Raw genomic sequence first — 13,509 nt, forward strand, 5'->3', positions numbered from 1 at the left:
CAGCAGTCCTATCTCATTGCATGTTGTCTAGTCTTTGTGGCAGAGTCAGATGTTTCTTAGAGGGTTACTTTTTTTTTAGAAAGCACGGGTGGTTTTTAAACTTTGTTGCATTAAATATTTCTGCAGCCCTGAATACTTGAATTGTTCGCAGCCATCCTGAAACACAGGCTCTGAAGCAAGCTGAACACAAGCTGGGCTCTTAAAATGACTCTTCACTACAATCACAGTCAATTTCCCAGTGTTGTCACCACCCTGTGCCCAAGGACAATACCCAGACCTTGGTTACTGGACAATGTTTAACCCTTTTCTTATCTTGTCTTAACCTGGCCAAATACAAAACAATTAACAGCCTCTTTGGTCACTCTGGAGCACGTGGCTAATCCTACAAGCAGATGCCATTCCCGTGAGTTGCCCTTTTGTGTATGTGCCACAGGCAATGCTGGGCAACAGTGTAATTGAATTATTCAAGGCCAGTTGAACTATGCTCCACAATTGCTGCGGACTGCAACGGAAGGTGGGAATCATAGGCAGCTTCCAAGCCACCTATCCTCTTCAAGCAGTCTTGTTCAGATCGGTATTAAAAAAGTTGGGAAGAGGAGTACCAATAACCAATTTTAGTGAGCACTAGAAAGCACAAGAAAATGCCAAATGGATCAGAGCATCCTCTAGCAGGAGGGTGAAGTTGTCCCCTGGAGTGAGAATATCATGGGGGAGTGCAGAGCAGAAGCAGGACACAGAATATACTGGATTTTTTTAGCAGCTTGCAGCACAGAGAAGAATTGGCAATGAACTGAAGCTGGGCTGGGTCCTTCCCCAGCTCGCTAGCGTAGCTCTCAGGGTGAGAGCGAGGAACAACTGGCTGTACGAAATGCGTTTAGTGATTTACAGCTCAGCTGTGGTAAGGAGGGGCAGGTGAGAGCCATGAGTCTGCATTTCTTTTCTGGATACGTCCTACAACCTACACGCTGACTTGTGGCTCAGCAAGGGCATGTGAGGTTTTGACCCTGTGCTGTGTTTAATTTCAGAATCAAATGTTCACTTGGAAAAATTTCTTACTCTATCATGGATCCCACTGGAAAGATCATCTATTTTTTCAGCACAACTAAAACAAGTGCTTCTGAGCAGGCTGTTTATTCACTTGGGTTTGTACCACCTTCTGGGCAAGGCAGCAAGACTGGTCCTCTTCAAGTTTGATGTATGAAGATGATTGTCTCTTGTACCTCTAGGAACCTTTACAAAACTCAGGTCTCATCCAGTTCAGGAGTTATCACTGGTGCATCTTAAATGATATTCCACCATTCTGGCTGTAAGATCAGATATGATGGATTCACAGCCATCGCTATATGATGCGTTTGTCGTTTCTTGCTTTATAAGGCTACGGAGGCTTGAGCTACGGTGGCTGGGGTTATGGATCTGTAGCTGTGGCAATAGTTGGGCTCTGAAACAAATCAGTAAACACTGAGTTTTGTATATTTGTTAGCACTTCATTTCTGTTGGAGTTCTCACTTCTAAGGCCTTTAAAGGTTCATGTAGCAGTTCCAGTAAGTGGATTTCTTTCTGCTAAGCAGTGGCTGCTGGAGGCTGTTTGGCATCACTGCTGGCGGATGGGGCACATGGCAGCGGTGGGCTGCATGTCTTGGTGGTCAGGCCTCGAAGGAAGAGACCGACATGGTGCCAGCAACTGCCATCGACAAACTACTGCCAGGTGCCGATGTCCTGCTAGCCAACTCTCCTTCCAAAGAGCTTGCTCACAGCTGAGGCAGGAAAGCAAATTTTCCTCTGGATGAGGTTTTGCAGACAAAGCTGCACGCTTGACCTGCAGCAGCCAAAGTGTCTTCTCAAAATACGTTTGCCAGCCAGAAATATGGATTGGTGTGCCTTGGAGCCCCTCATGCTGCAATCTGTGTTGTGACCACTGGCCTTTTACTGCCCCTCGCACCTTTTGGTTTTAATTCAGTTTGTCACTATGTCTTTGCTTCCACAGCTGGTAGCAAGGGGAGTGAGCTGGGGTCAGTGTGGGGGTATCCTCAGAGCCAGTGGGGCTCCATGCAAGGGCACAGCAGTGCTTGTGCCAGTCGCTGATGAGAGCTGAAGACTATAATTGCTGCAGAGCAGGGACTAGGTCTTCCATCTGCAAAGCATGTAGTGTGTCGCAGAAATAAAAATAGAAAGGAGGAGATAGGGCTTCAAAATTTCTCTAAAATCCACCTTTATACTTCCCTGGACTTCTAGAGTTGGTTATAAATTAGGAGTGTGATACGAAGCCTAATCTTTCCTGACCTTTCCTACCAGGCTTTTTGAATGGAAATTAATAATGATACAGGAAACTGCTCTGAAGTAATTAGTATTCACCTTCTCATTCTTCCTTCCTTTTTTGTCTGAGGATATCCAGATTAAAGTCATTGATGGGAAACCATAGGCAAAAGAAGACAGGCAATTCATTTCTCCTTACAGAGATAAGAGCGGTGCTGGGAGATGGTATAAGCAGCTACTGCCTCTAGCAGCTCCAGGGCTTGGGGTTCCTCCTGCCTGGCTGCTGGAGCCCAGGTTGTTCTTCCCATCCCAGGCTAATGGATGCTGGTGCAGCTTTCCCATTTGCAGGCACAGGACACCGACGGCGATGGCTTGCAGATGGCCATAGACAAGGTGCTGCCTTCAGCTGTGCCTCCTACGTGTAGGACTCGCAGAAGACATAAGTACAGACCAGCTGGTCCAGCTTGACCTTGCAAGCGAATAACACCCACCCACCCGGTTTGGGGCAGATACAGACTCTCACCCCCCGCAGACAGCCCAGGCACCCAGACTGTGACCGATGGTCCCAGTCCAGCCGCCAGCGCTGAACCCCTCGCTCACCTTGCTTACATCGATCCCCAGTAGCTGCTACTTACTCCTTGCCCTCCCACACGCACGCTGTGTGGAGAGTGAGACTACACAGAGAGACAGTTAAGAGAGGGTGGCCAGGTGCAGGGCTTGGTCAGACAAGTGTACTTTACACACAGTTGACCCCTTTTATACCCATTTCTGTCTGATTCCCCATTTGCTCCTTCCTGATCCCCTTCTTCTAATCATTCCTTCCTAAGTTTTGCAGAGTCCCTCTCAAATATCACAGATCCTCATGTTCCTCTTGTTTGCCCCTTCCTATCAGTTACGAAGTCCAGGTGACCCTTTCCAAAGCTGTACCTAGAGCTCTTCAATGTCCCATCAATCAGTAACTGGAGACTTTTGGTCTTTGGCATTGTCTCCATTGTCTCTTGTCCACCAGGATTTCGTCTGTGTGTCCTTGTTTATCACATCCCCCTTTACTTATTGTCCCCTGTGCTTTGAAAAGGTCAGGTCCTTGGTCAGATAACCTTCATAAAGCATATAGTCTTACATTCCATGTACACTTCAAGTTGTACATGCAAGGGTTTAGTCTCTAACTTGCTTACTTTCTGCTATTAAAGGACAAGGTCTCTCAAGGTTACCAGTGAGATAATCCAGACCACATTGGTTGAGATTTTCCTTTGGTCTCTCAAATTTTTGTTCTGTCAATGTGGATGTTTCATTTTACTAGAATTTTACTAGAATTTTACTAGAATTTTAGCGTCATTTTTGAATATGAATCTTGAAAATACAATATTTGGATTATGCATACAAGTCAAAATTATAAATTCAGTGCCGAGTGGCTTTTCTCTTTGTGCACAAAAACAACCCAACGCTCAAAGCCCTAAAAGTTTTATAAGGACAAACTAAGAACAGGGGTTATGTAAAGTTCCTACTTAAAGTATCTTTAATTTAATTTACTGTAGTGGCTTTACAAGTAGGGATAAGGCATAGTTAGATATGTTCCTGTGTGCCAAGTTAGCTTTTATCTTGGAGTTCCTGTTCTGTGCAGATATATGTATGATATAAAGAAGACCCCCAAAGCAACTATATAGGGAAACATTTGAGTAGTTTTCAGTGTTATATTTTGATGCTAAATTGTGCAATTTGGTAGGAAGCCAAAAGAGATGGCAGTAGATAAATTATTCTTAGTGTCAGGCTGGGCATACAGACCTCCTGGCAGAATTCCCTTCGTTCTTTCCTCTTAAGAATGATACAAGTCTCAAATAACTAAGTACGTTTTTTCGGCTGGTGTTAGTGCCTGTACGAAAGGTCTGAAGGCGGCACCGCCATCTGCAGAGGTGCAGCTCCCACCCTGCGGTGGGGGGAACCGGGGGACTACCCCTCCGCACCCCCCGGCCCTCTGGGCTGGGTCCCTCCGCACCCCCCCGCCCTCTGGGCTGGGTCCCTCCGCTCTCGGTCCCGCCCGCCGGGAGGGACGGCCCCAACCGCGGTCTCGATCCCGCCTCCGCGGAGCGAAAAGCGTGGAGGAGCAACGCGGAGCTCGGAGGAGCCGCGGAGATGCTGAGCTCTCCTTGGGCGCGCTTCTACTCCAACAGCTGCTGCCTCTGCTGCCATGTCCGCACCGGCACCATCATCCTCGGCGTCTGGTACCTGGTAAGTGCCCCCCACCCTCCCCGGGGGTGTTCCCCAGTCCTGATCCATCGGCACCGGCTGCGAGGGGCAGCCTTAGCCGCCGCTATGGGCATCCCCCTCCGCGGAGCAGCTGCCCATAGCGGCGGCTAAGGCTGCCCCTCGCAGCCCAAGAGGTGGTTTATTTGGAGATAACCCCCCGAGGGTTCTTCCCCGCTGCTAACAACCCGTGCGAGGGAGAAGCTGGTGTTTAGACAGTGTCTAAATTGAGGAATGAAGCGTTTGGGTGTTTAAGGGTGGGGGCAGGAGATACAGAGCACGGGTGGGCTTACCAGGGTCTGAAGGAAAGCAAGGGGTTTGGCGAGGGGCGTGTGTGTGTGAAAATGTGGGGAGTGAAGATCCCTGGAGCTGAAGGGGTTTCCCCCCCAAACTTTGGAGTGGACACTGCAGCGCTGAGGCCCCACTGGTGAAGGGGGCTCGGGCTGGACCACTGACCTGCCTGGACTCTGACCACACTGCATGGAAAATCATGTTTTATCATCTCTGGCCACTGCTTCATGAAGAAATCGGGTGTTCTCGTCACTGCTGTTCTCGTCACTGCTGTTCCTTGCGTGTCAGATAATTGTTTGTCAGTAGTATCCTGGGCTGCCTGGCAGAGAGCTGAAACCTTTCCAGCAGGTGCTATCAGGTACTAGAAAGACTTCTTTCCTCCTTGTGAGGGTTATAGGACGTGAGTGAGGAATTAACTCTCCAGGCACAGCTTTAATGGGTTACCAGCAGTCCCAGAGGTTGTTCCACACCCAGTTGTACAGCCAAGGGAAAGACTTGGTGAGGAGGAGACGCATTAAGCCCTCAGTTCCTCTCCTGTCTTTGACGATCTTGTCTCAATCCCTTGGGTAGCAATGCAGGAAAAGCAGCTTTCCCAGAGCCGGTGCTGCCATAGTCGCAGGGTTTGCAAACACGCCACAACAGTAAAAACAGCTGGTTCGTTGCTGTAGGTTATGTCGATGCACTTCTTGGCCTGCTCAGTCTTCCCCATCTCTTGGCATGAGAAATCAGTCTCCGTCTGATGGCAAGGCCATGCAGAGCTGTTTGCCAAGCATCATTTTTCAAATGATTGCAGACGGAAGCAGATTAGACCCAGGCTTATTTGCTAACTACTGAAATTCCCTTCAGAAGCAAGTGAAAAATGCAGGGCTGGCCTCTATTGTAGGGCAGCTCATTAAATAAATTCAATCAGCGTAATAAAAAGGCTAGGTTGACATTTATGTCCTAGAAATCATATAAAATGCTCTATGTCCTATAAAACATATATTTCATCACTGAGAAAATGGTGCATCAGTTGAACTATTTCTTGCTCCTGGTTTAATAAAATATAGTTGAAGGCAGTGTCCTCAGCCTGTGGTATCTGGAATACTGACAGTATTGAAAAGACACCCCTCTTTGCCTGGCTGCAATGAAGCTTCAGTAAGTTTTAATATGACCTGAAAGCTTTTGAACATTTCTTCCGGGATGCTTGTTATCTTTCTGCCTTCAGCTGAATGAAGCCTTTTCACAACGGCTCCACAAAGACAGGGACACAGATATTTTAGCTGTTCAGTGGACCTAAAGATATTTGAGGAAGAGGGAAGTAAGTGCATTAGCTGGCCTTAGATACAAAGAAAACCCTGACAGCTCTTCAGACTTTGTTACCTATTGTGTTAGTAACATCTAAACACCAAAGCCCTAATTCCACATAGTTTTTTTCTGGAAAATCTGTTTTTTCTTTTCAAACTAGCAGGTATTTCTTGATTTACACCTCTTCCTACCTTGCTTCTTTTGCTTTCATAAATTTTTTAGGGCAGATTTCTGGATGACTTCAAACTGACAATAACTTATAACGTGTCAAGGTGCACTTTTCTTTCTGTGCTTTCTCCTCTATCACAAATATTTAGATTTTTAAGATTAGCTATTAAGAATAGAAATTTAGATGCATGATGATACTAAACACTAAACCTTTTTGCTAGCTTACACAGTTGGGAAGCAATAAGTAAGGAAGGGGTAGTTCCTTGAGTAATAGCCACCCTGGTTGAAAGGTCTAGTTTACGAAGTCGTATAGAAAAATACTGTTCTATCTCAGAAGATTTGATACCATGTGCTACTGAGGGTTTACACGAAAATAGGTGCTGGCCTGGTGGCAATTTTTTTTCTCTGCATGCATTTTGGGTGGATGCCTTACACCAAACCGCACATGAGCTATGAGCATTACCTCAAATAAGGTTCAAACAAAAAACCCTTTGATTTTTTGCCATGCCAACATGTATTCTGTGTACTGTTTGTCATTATGCTTTACAGGAAATTACTTGAGGAAAAAACATCCCCCTAGAGAATGAATAGTTTTCTTGTTGTTTTTTCATATCTCGCTACCTGTGTAATGCAACTTTATTATAAATTCTATGACTATGAATACAATGCTTAAGTAGAAACGGCTTCAGAAGGAGGAAAAAAATAGTAGCTTAAATGTTTTGGCAGATGTTTAAAAGAACATTTTCACATGTTTGAACCGGTTTTGAGTTAGTATAAGTTCAGAAGGCAGAATTTCATGTCTGACTAAATGTGGAAAAAATAGTGCATTTCTCTGGGATATTTTAGCTCTTTAATTTTAATGTTTTAATGGGATCCTACGAACAGCGGAGAAAGTGGGGAGCTGAGTTCAGGTGGAGTCACCAAGGCTGCATGATAAGGGCAGTTTCCCACATAGGTAAATGGAAGGAATGCTGCGTGCATTTCCAACACACACCCAGCAGCCACAGACACTTACAATGGTCTCATAAAGTATCAATAGATGGGAAATAAATATTTAACTTTGCTCTATTTTAGAACATAATGGACATCAGAATGCTAATGTTTCTACAGCTCTTATGTTTCAGTAGTTTCTTCCTGGTAGAGCCGTAGGTGGTGCATCTAGAATAACATAATATAATACAGCATTGCATGATATTGCAATGCAGTATCCATAATGCGATCCACATACTACCACAGAGATCTGAGGTACTTCAGTGTAAAAAGTGACTTGTAAAAGGTGGAGCAGCCAGAGGAAATTTCCTGAAAAGAATATGTAATCGGGTTGCAGAATAGCCTGCACTTCAGGAACTAGTGTGCTGCCTTGGGGAGAAAAGCTTATGAGGAGGTGCTGCAGTATTCGATACGAACATTATGCTCAAGATTAAAATGGCAGTAATATGGCTGGCTGGGGGCTAATATTGATTTCAAAACCTGAGGACCAGTTTTATTCAGCTGGTTATTAATCTTTGATTTTTATCCCACTGGCACAGACTTTACACTTCTCTGTATTATAACATGAAATCAAAGGTCACAAGTAATAACGCAGCAACATTTTGGGGCATAAAAGTCTTACAAGTGCCATAGTTTGAAAAAAAGTTACGAAAAGTGAGAAGGTCACTTCTGGAAGCTTAGTTTTGTCCTAGACAGTTGTACCAGCGTGCTGTCCCAGGCAGTGACGCCACTGAAACAAGCCAACTTCAGTTCTAATCTCCCGAGTGCCAGAGCCCAGGGGAAAGCTGGTGGTTTTGTCAGTTCCGAGTGACCTAGTTGGTTCTGGTGAGGCAGAATAACATCCCCGTTGGTGACAGCATTTATAAACACAGCATGTCTTCCTCCCGAGTAAACGGACTCCCCTTTCTTTACCTAAAACACAAAGAAGGAACGATGTCAGATGCACTGACAGTGTTATAGAAGGGTTTCCCGCTGTCCCAACACATGGCAGTGGGGTTTACGCACACCCCGAGCATCCAGGGCACTGCCCGGGACAGCGGGAATTACTTCCCATTGACTCGGTGGGGGGAAGATGAAACTTTTAAGGCATCAGCTCAAGAAAAAAAAAAAAAAAAAAGTTAAAAGAAAGAGCTGACATTTTTGAGCTCTGTGTGCCCAGAGCCACTTGTCACCTGCCCTGTTCCTCCCCACAGCACCCCGGGGGCTGCTGCCACAGCGGGGCCGGGGGGTGGGGGGCTATGCAGCCCCACTGGAGCTGTGTACAGCTCCGGCCACCCTCCGGGGCCCCAGTGGAGAGGGGCTACAAGTAAAAATTGATGGAAGGCCGAGAACCTTCCGTAACAGCGAGTTACTGAGTTGTGCAGCTCCTCTGCAGGATATGCAGCAAGAACGTGAACAAAGCGAGCCAAAGCGGTTAGCTGGGGCGGGCTCCGCATCTGAGCTGCTACTTGTGGAATGCTTTTTTAATCCTAATGGATGAGAAAATGTACTGGTGGTGGCCTCTTTATATTGCAAAGCAAAAGAGAAGCACTGCTTGCTGTGGCCTCATCAATGTCCAAATTGAACACCCTGCTGAGATCAACAGAGTGCACTTGACTTGATGGCAGAGAGAGAATCAAGGTATATATTTCGCGACTGGGACACATTTCTTTTCTTGTGTTTGTCAAGCCCCGTGCAAAACAGCATGTATGGCAATGTGCTTAAATACCAGCTAGAAGATTACTGAAATCTTGGCTTACTTGACAGGGAGTAGAGATCAGCACTGACTGCTCACGTAAACAAAACATAACTACACTGGGGTCCTTCCAAGCTGCTCTGTCCCCATTCCTGCAACCTGGCTGAGACTGCTTGTATCAGCAAGGAGTTGTAAGCAGGGGTTCCTTGAACAGGGTGGAAAAGCCCTTTCAGGGAAAATAAAGAAATTCTAAGAAAAGATGAAGTTATTAATTATCTCCAAACCTGTGAGAATTGGGAGATTTTGAAAACTGAAAAAAGAACCAAAGCTGTGAAAAGGGGTGAATTGCACCATCAGAAAGCCTGATGTTACAGGAAATTGGAAGCTTTTTTTATCCCAGTGCCAGGTTGTGGGAATTTGCATGAATACAAATATGAGGCCTTGTGTTTTACTTTTAGAAAATTAGCTTTATTTGCTTTTATGTGGAATGAAATGGGCTAAGAATAAAGGATCTCCAACTTTATCTCTGTGTGAATGGTCATAGTACATCAGCCAGCTCATCAAAGGCTCTGTTCCTTCATATTAGCCAGGGATGTCACTTCCCATGTCATGCCACTGTGTTATAGCTGGGGTGTTGGGTCGGCTTATCCTGCAGGCAATGCTGCCTTTATCATCTCCACTAACAGCCCAATACTGGTGTCACTGGGGAAAGAACTTTTGCAGAATGGGGTTTGCTGGGGGTTCACCAAGTGACTGCCCCTCCATGACCCAGACCCAGGCAGTATGTTCAGGGGAAAGAGCTGGGTGGTGCCAATGACATGGCCAATTCCTACCCCTTTGTAGGAGGTGTGGTGTCAGCAGTAGGTGAGATTTCTCCACTGGCAGGTGAAGGGGCCATGATATAATCTGAAATGACCTGAGATTCCCAATTCTTGTAGTGGAAATGGCTGCAGTGACTAAATATTTATGTTCCAAGTGCCATGGTTATAAAATTAATTTTTCTATTGTCTGTTCTTCCTTTCATAAAAGGAAAGCTGAGGTCTTGGGGAAAAAACCCAGTAACATTCCCAAGTAACTCATTGGAGACTTCCTGTGCACATGCTTACTCTTGAGAAGGGCGGAGAGAAAACTTGGAATTCATCATGAATAAAGAAAAATATGAATCCTACTTTCAAAGTCTTCCCTGTGTGATTGATGCACATGCTGAATATCCAACTGAGACTGGAATCAGGCAAGGTTCAGGGTATTTGCTCTTGGAGTGGATTGCATCCATTTCATTATCTTCTTCAAGACCAGCGGGAAATAGACGATGGATCCTGCACACAAATACCTGCTCAGGGCCTGCATGGTATTTTCTTAAGAAACTGAAAACATATGTGTGCATTTTAGACGTGATAGAGCAAAGAATAAAGACCAGCACTGATCATTAGCATGAAGAAAATGTATCTTGTCTGAAGGACCTTCTCAATAACTACATTCTGATTGTAACTTACCTAGAGAGACAGTATTAAATAACATAACAGTTAATTGTTTTGAGAATGGTTTCTGGAGAACTCCTTAAAGAACTCCCACCCACTGTGCACAAACCCACATTGGTTGCTGCAGTGCAGGACCTTATCCCACCTCCTTTCTCCAGTTCATGCTTCAGGTCCTCTTCAGTTAAATTACAAAATGAAGCACCATGTAGGAGGAATTTAAATCACACAATCTATAACACAGCTTGCAAAGACCCTAATCACTCACCTCTGTCTGAGTGACAGAATCAATCCATGAACAGGCCAGAAAAATTATCTGAGGAAAGCATGGATTCATCTGTACACCATATCCCAAGTTACTTGTGCTTTCTGTTCTGAGTGAAAATAACCAGATTTGTGTGTTTGCTGTGTTGCAGGGAGGAGCAGAAACAGCACTTAAGTCAGTTCTCCCCAGACTCTGTCACACATCAGTGTGTTTACTAATGTTTTTCTTTAGAAACTTTTTAAGTCATTGGAGGGATAAAATTTCTTGTAAGCATCTTTTGCACAGTCCATGCATTTACTGAACTATTTATTAGTCTGTAACATAACACAAGGATTTCTGAAAACGTCTTTGAGCTCTAATCCCGTTACATATGCAATTTTTCTTGTATCCCCAAATACCACACTAGGATTTTTCAGAGTATATGAAACATTGCAGTGAAAGCTGATAATCTGCAACAGTTCTCCAGGATAATGATACAGTTGTCTCTTCTAATCAACACAGTTATCAATTCAGGAAATGCAAACCTTTGTAAAAATACTCTTTTTTTCTTAGTAAGGCCTTCAATTGGATAACAAATTCACTGAGATTACAAGGAACAGTTGGGTCCTTCCAGTGAGAAAACAGATGGTTGGTTGTAAGGAGCAAAGTTTACATAAATGCTTGTTAAAGGAAAGAAACCCATTAAGAGGACAGCATGCTATAATTACATTTGTTTTTTATACAAAAATCATGATGTATTTATAGAAAGGAGGGGAGATACTACATTAATCAAATAAAATGTGTTTAGAAGTTCTGTTGAAGGTTAATGTGTATCTCCTAGTGAGCCAGAGGAGAATGCATTAAGCTTTGTATACTGATCGTTGATTAGACTGACGTCAGTGAAAACACAATTAGTCTTATATATTCCTGGACATATGGAATGGATGTTGCAAAATAGCCAGGAATTTATTTCCTTGATTGCTTTCCTTTTTTCTGCTTTTATTGTGAGGCTCATGCTTCAACTGTAAAACTCTGGAATTGTAAAGTAGCTGAGGCTTGAAAATGCGCACAGGAGTTCCTGTGCTGTTTTGCAGCTGGGCTGGAGGATTAAAGTCACAACTCTCCAAACAGCAGAATAGAAAGAGAAAACCCACGCTCGTTGCTGAGGGAGTACTCCAGGTCGATCTGAGGTAGTGAATCTGCCATGAAGGCATCACTGAAGAAATAATCTGGACTTGAGCCTAGCACACTGTTCCTGGACCTCCTGTGGGCCTGCTCTCTTTTGGATGTCTGCAGTCAGCTCTGGGTACTGTCATCCTAGCCCTCTGCCTTAGAGGAGCTTTTTAAAGTACTGTGGCTGGTTTTCATTTCATTGCTGCCTTGTGCTGTGCAAGGTCTTATTCTATCAGGAGATATATTAAGCTACTTAAAACAGACAGGACAAATGCTTTTGGCAGAAACGCAGGTGTGTGTGAGATTTTCACCTTGTGGAGGTGCATTTCCCAACTGTGAAACAGCTGTGCCCAGAGAGATCAAATACATGCAATCATGTTATTTACTATTTCAGTATTTATCTGTACTGTACCATCCTTTGTGGCATGCCTGCTTCTTCTTGCTTAGCTAAATCCCTGCCTTGGGTTTCAGAGTGATGCAGTTTACTACTGACAGCCCTGGTCCCTTGCATGTCTTCTGTGGATATTGCCTGTATGATGACTTAAGAATAATTGATCAAAGGTTTGGTATGTTTTGGTGGGCCTTTTTAATTAAGTGGGCACATGTGGCTTGCTGTCAAAAGTTGGGGCACTCTCCTGTCACCAGTGCAGGAATGCATGTCCAAAGAGGCCAGAGGTGAGTCTGAGCACAGGCAGCACCATGGGCTGCTGTGGGTAGGACACACTAGCTGCTGGCCAGGGCCAGCTGCCTTGGGCAATCCAGCCCAGGTACTCAGTTGCAGCTGGGGTTACTGGCCCATCCTCTGTCATGAGTCCACACTAAGGTTCAGACCCATGGGAGCTGCCACAGCTTGCAGTAACAGTGACACTTTAGCATGTCCGCCCTCAACCTTTAAGTCACCTGGAAGACTCAAAAATCCATTTTCGGAAGTCGAGGACAAGTGCAGAAACCAAACAAATCCCAACTGACCACTTGAACAACTCACTTTCTAATAATGTTTTAAGGCATACCATTTCTTTGCTAGCTCTCCACAGCAACCTGAACCAAGATGTGCTTTAGTAGAAATTGTGAGTTGGTCTGGCAATGTTATGACTTGGACACAGATATATGATTATATTTCCCCAGTGCTGGGCAGAAGATCTTGGCAATCAGTTTCAAGACTTTGCTCAGATACAGGTTCCACTTTCTCTAAATGCAATGTAAAAGTACAAAGAATCCACTGATAAATTTACGTACAAATATTTTATTTCCTTAAACCATGAGAGGACTAAGATTAAGTATATGACAAATTAAACTCTGTCTCTAGGGACGCAGAAACCTCTAGTGCATCCTTCACAGTCTGTCTATTTTTTTTTTATTTTATAAATGTAGTCATTACCATATTTCATTAATAACAGACCTCTTGTGGTTTAGGTTTTAAGACTGTTAAAAGGCTAGCAGTAGGCAGTAGTTGAGTCATTTGTATAGAAGAGTGCTGATAAATTTTGCTGGATTTCCTATATCAATTTAATCAGCATAGCCTATAAAGTTCAATGCTTAGTGTCATTATAATAATCAAACTTGAAATTATATATAAAGTCTAAAATATTTTACACAGCTTTCTATTCTATGCTCTCTATCATATGCAACCTGTAATACGCTAGTCTGAGCCTGCCGGGATCATTCTTTGGCTTCTCATGAGCAATCTGGAAAAATAAGCCACAAGAATTGCA

At 44.3% G+C, this 13,509-nt stretch overlaps 1 protein-coding gene across 1 annotated transcript in view; it reads left to right on the forward strand.

Moving 5' to 3' along the window:
* The first annotated feature begins 4,383 nt into the window (after window positions 1-4,383).
* LAPTM4B (lysosomal protein transmembrane 4 beta) overlaps window positions 4,384-13,509 on the forward strand; it is a 58,779-nt gene continuing 49,653 nt past the window's right edge. The window contains exon 1 of the mRNA XM_086465695.1: window positions 4,384-4,479. Coding sequence (XP_086321821.1) covers window positions 4,384-4,479 — 96 coding nt within the window. The remainder of the gene's footprint in view (window positions 4,480-13,509) is intronic.

This window comes from Leptosomus discolor, chromosome 5 (assembly GCF_034619465.1).
Source record: "Leptosomus discolor isolate bLepDis1 chromosome 5, bLepDis1.hap2, whole genome shotgun sequence".
NCBI lineage: Eukaryota > Metazoa > Chordata > Aves > Leptosomiformes > Leptosomidae > Leptosomus > Leptosomus discolor.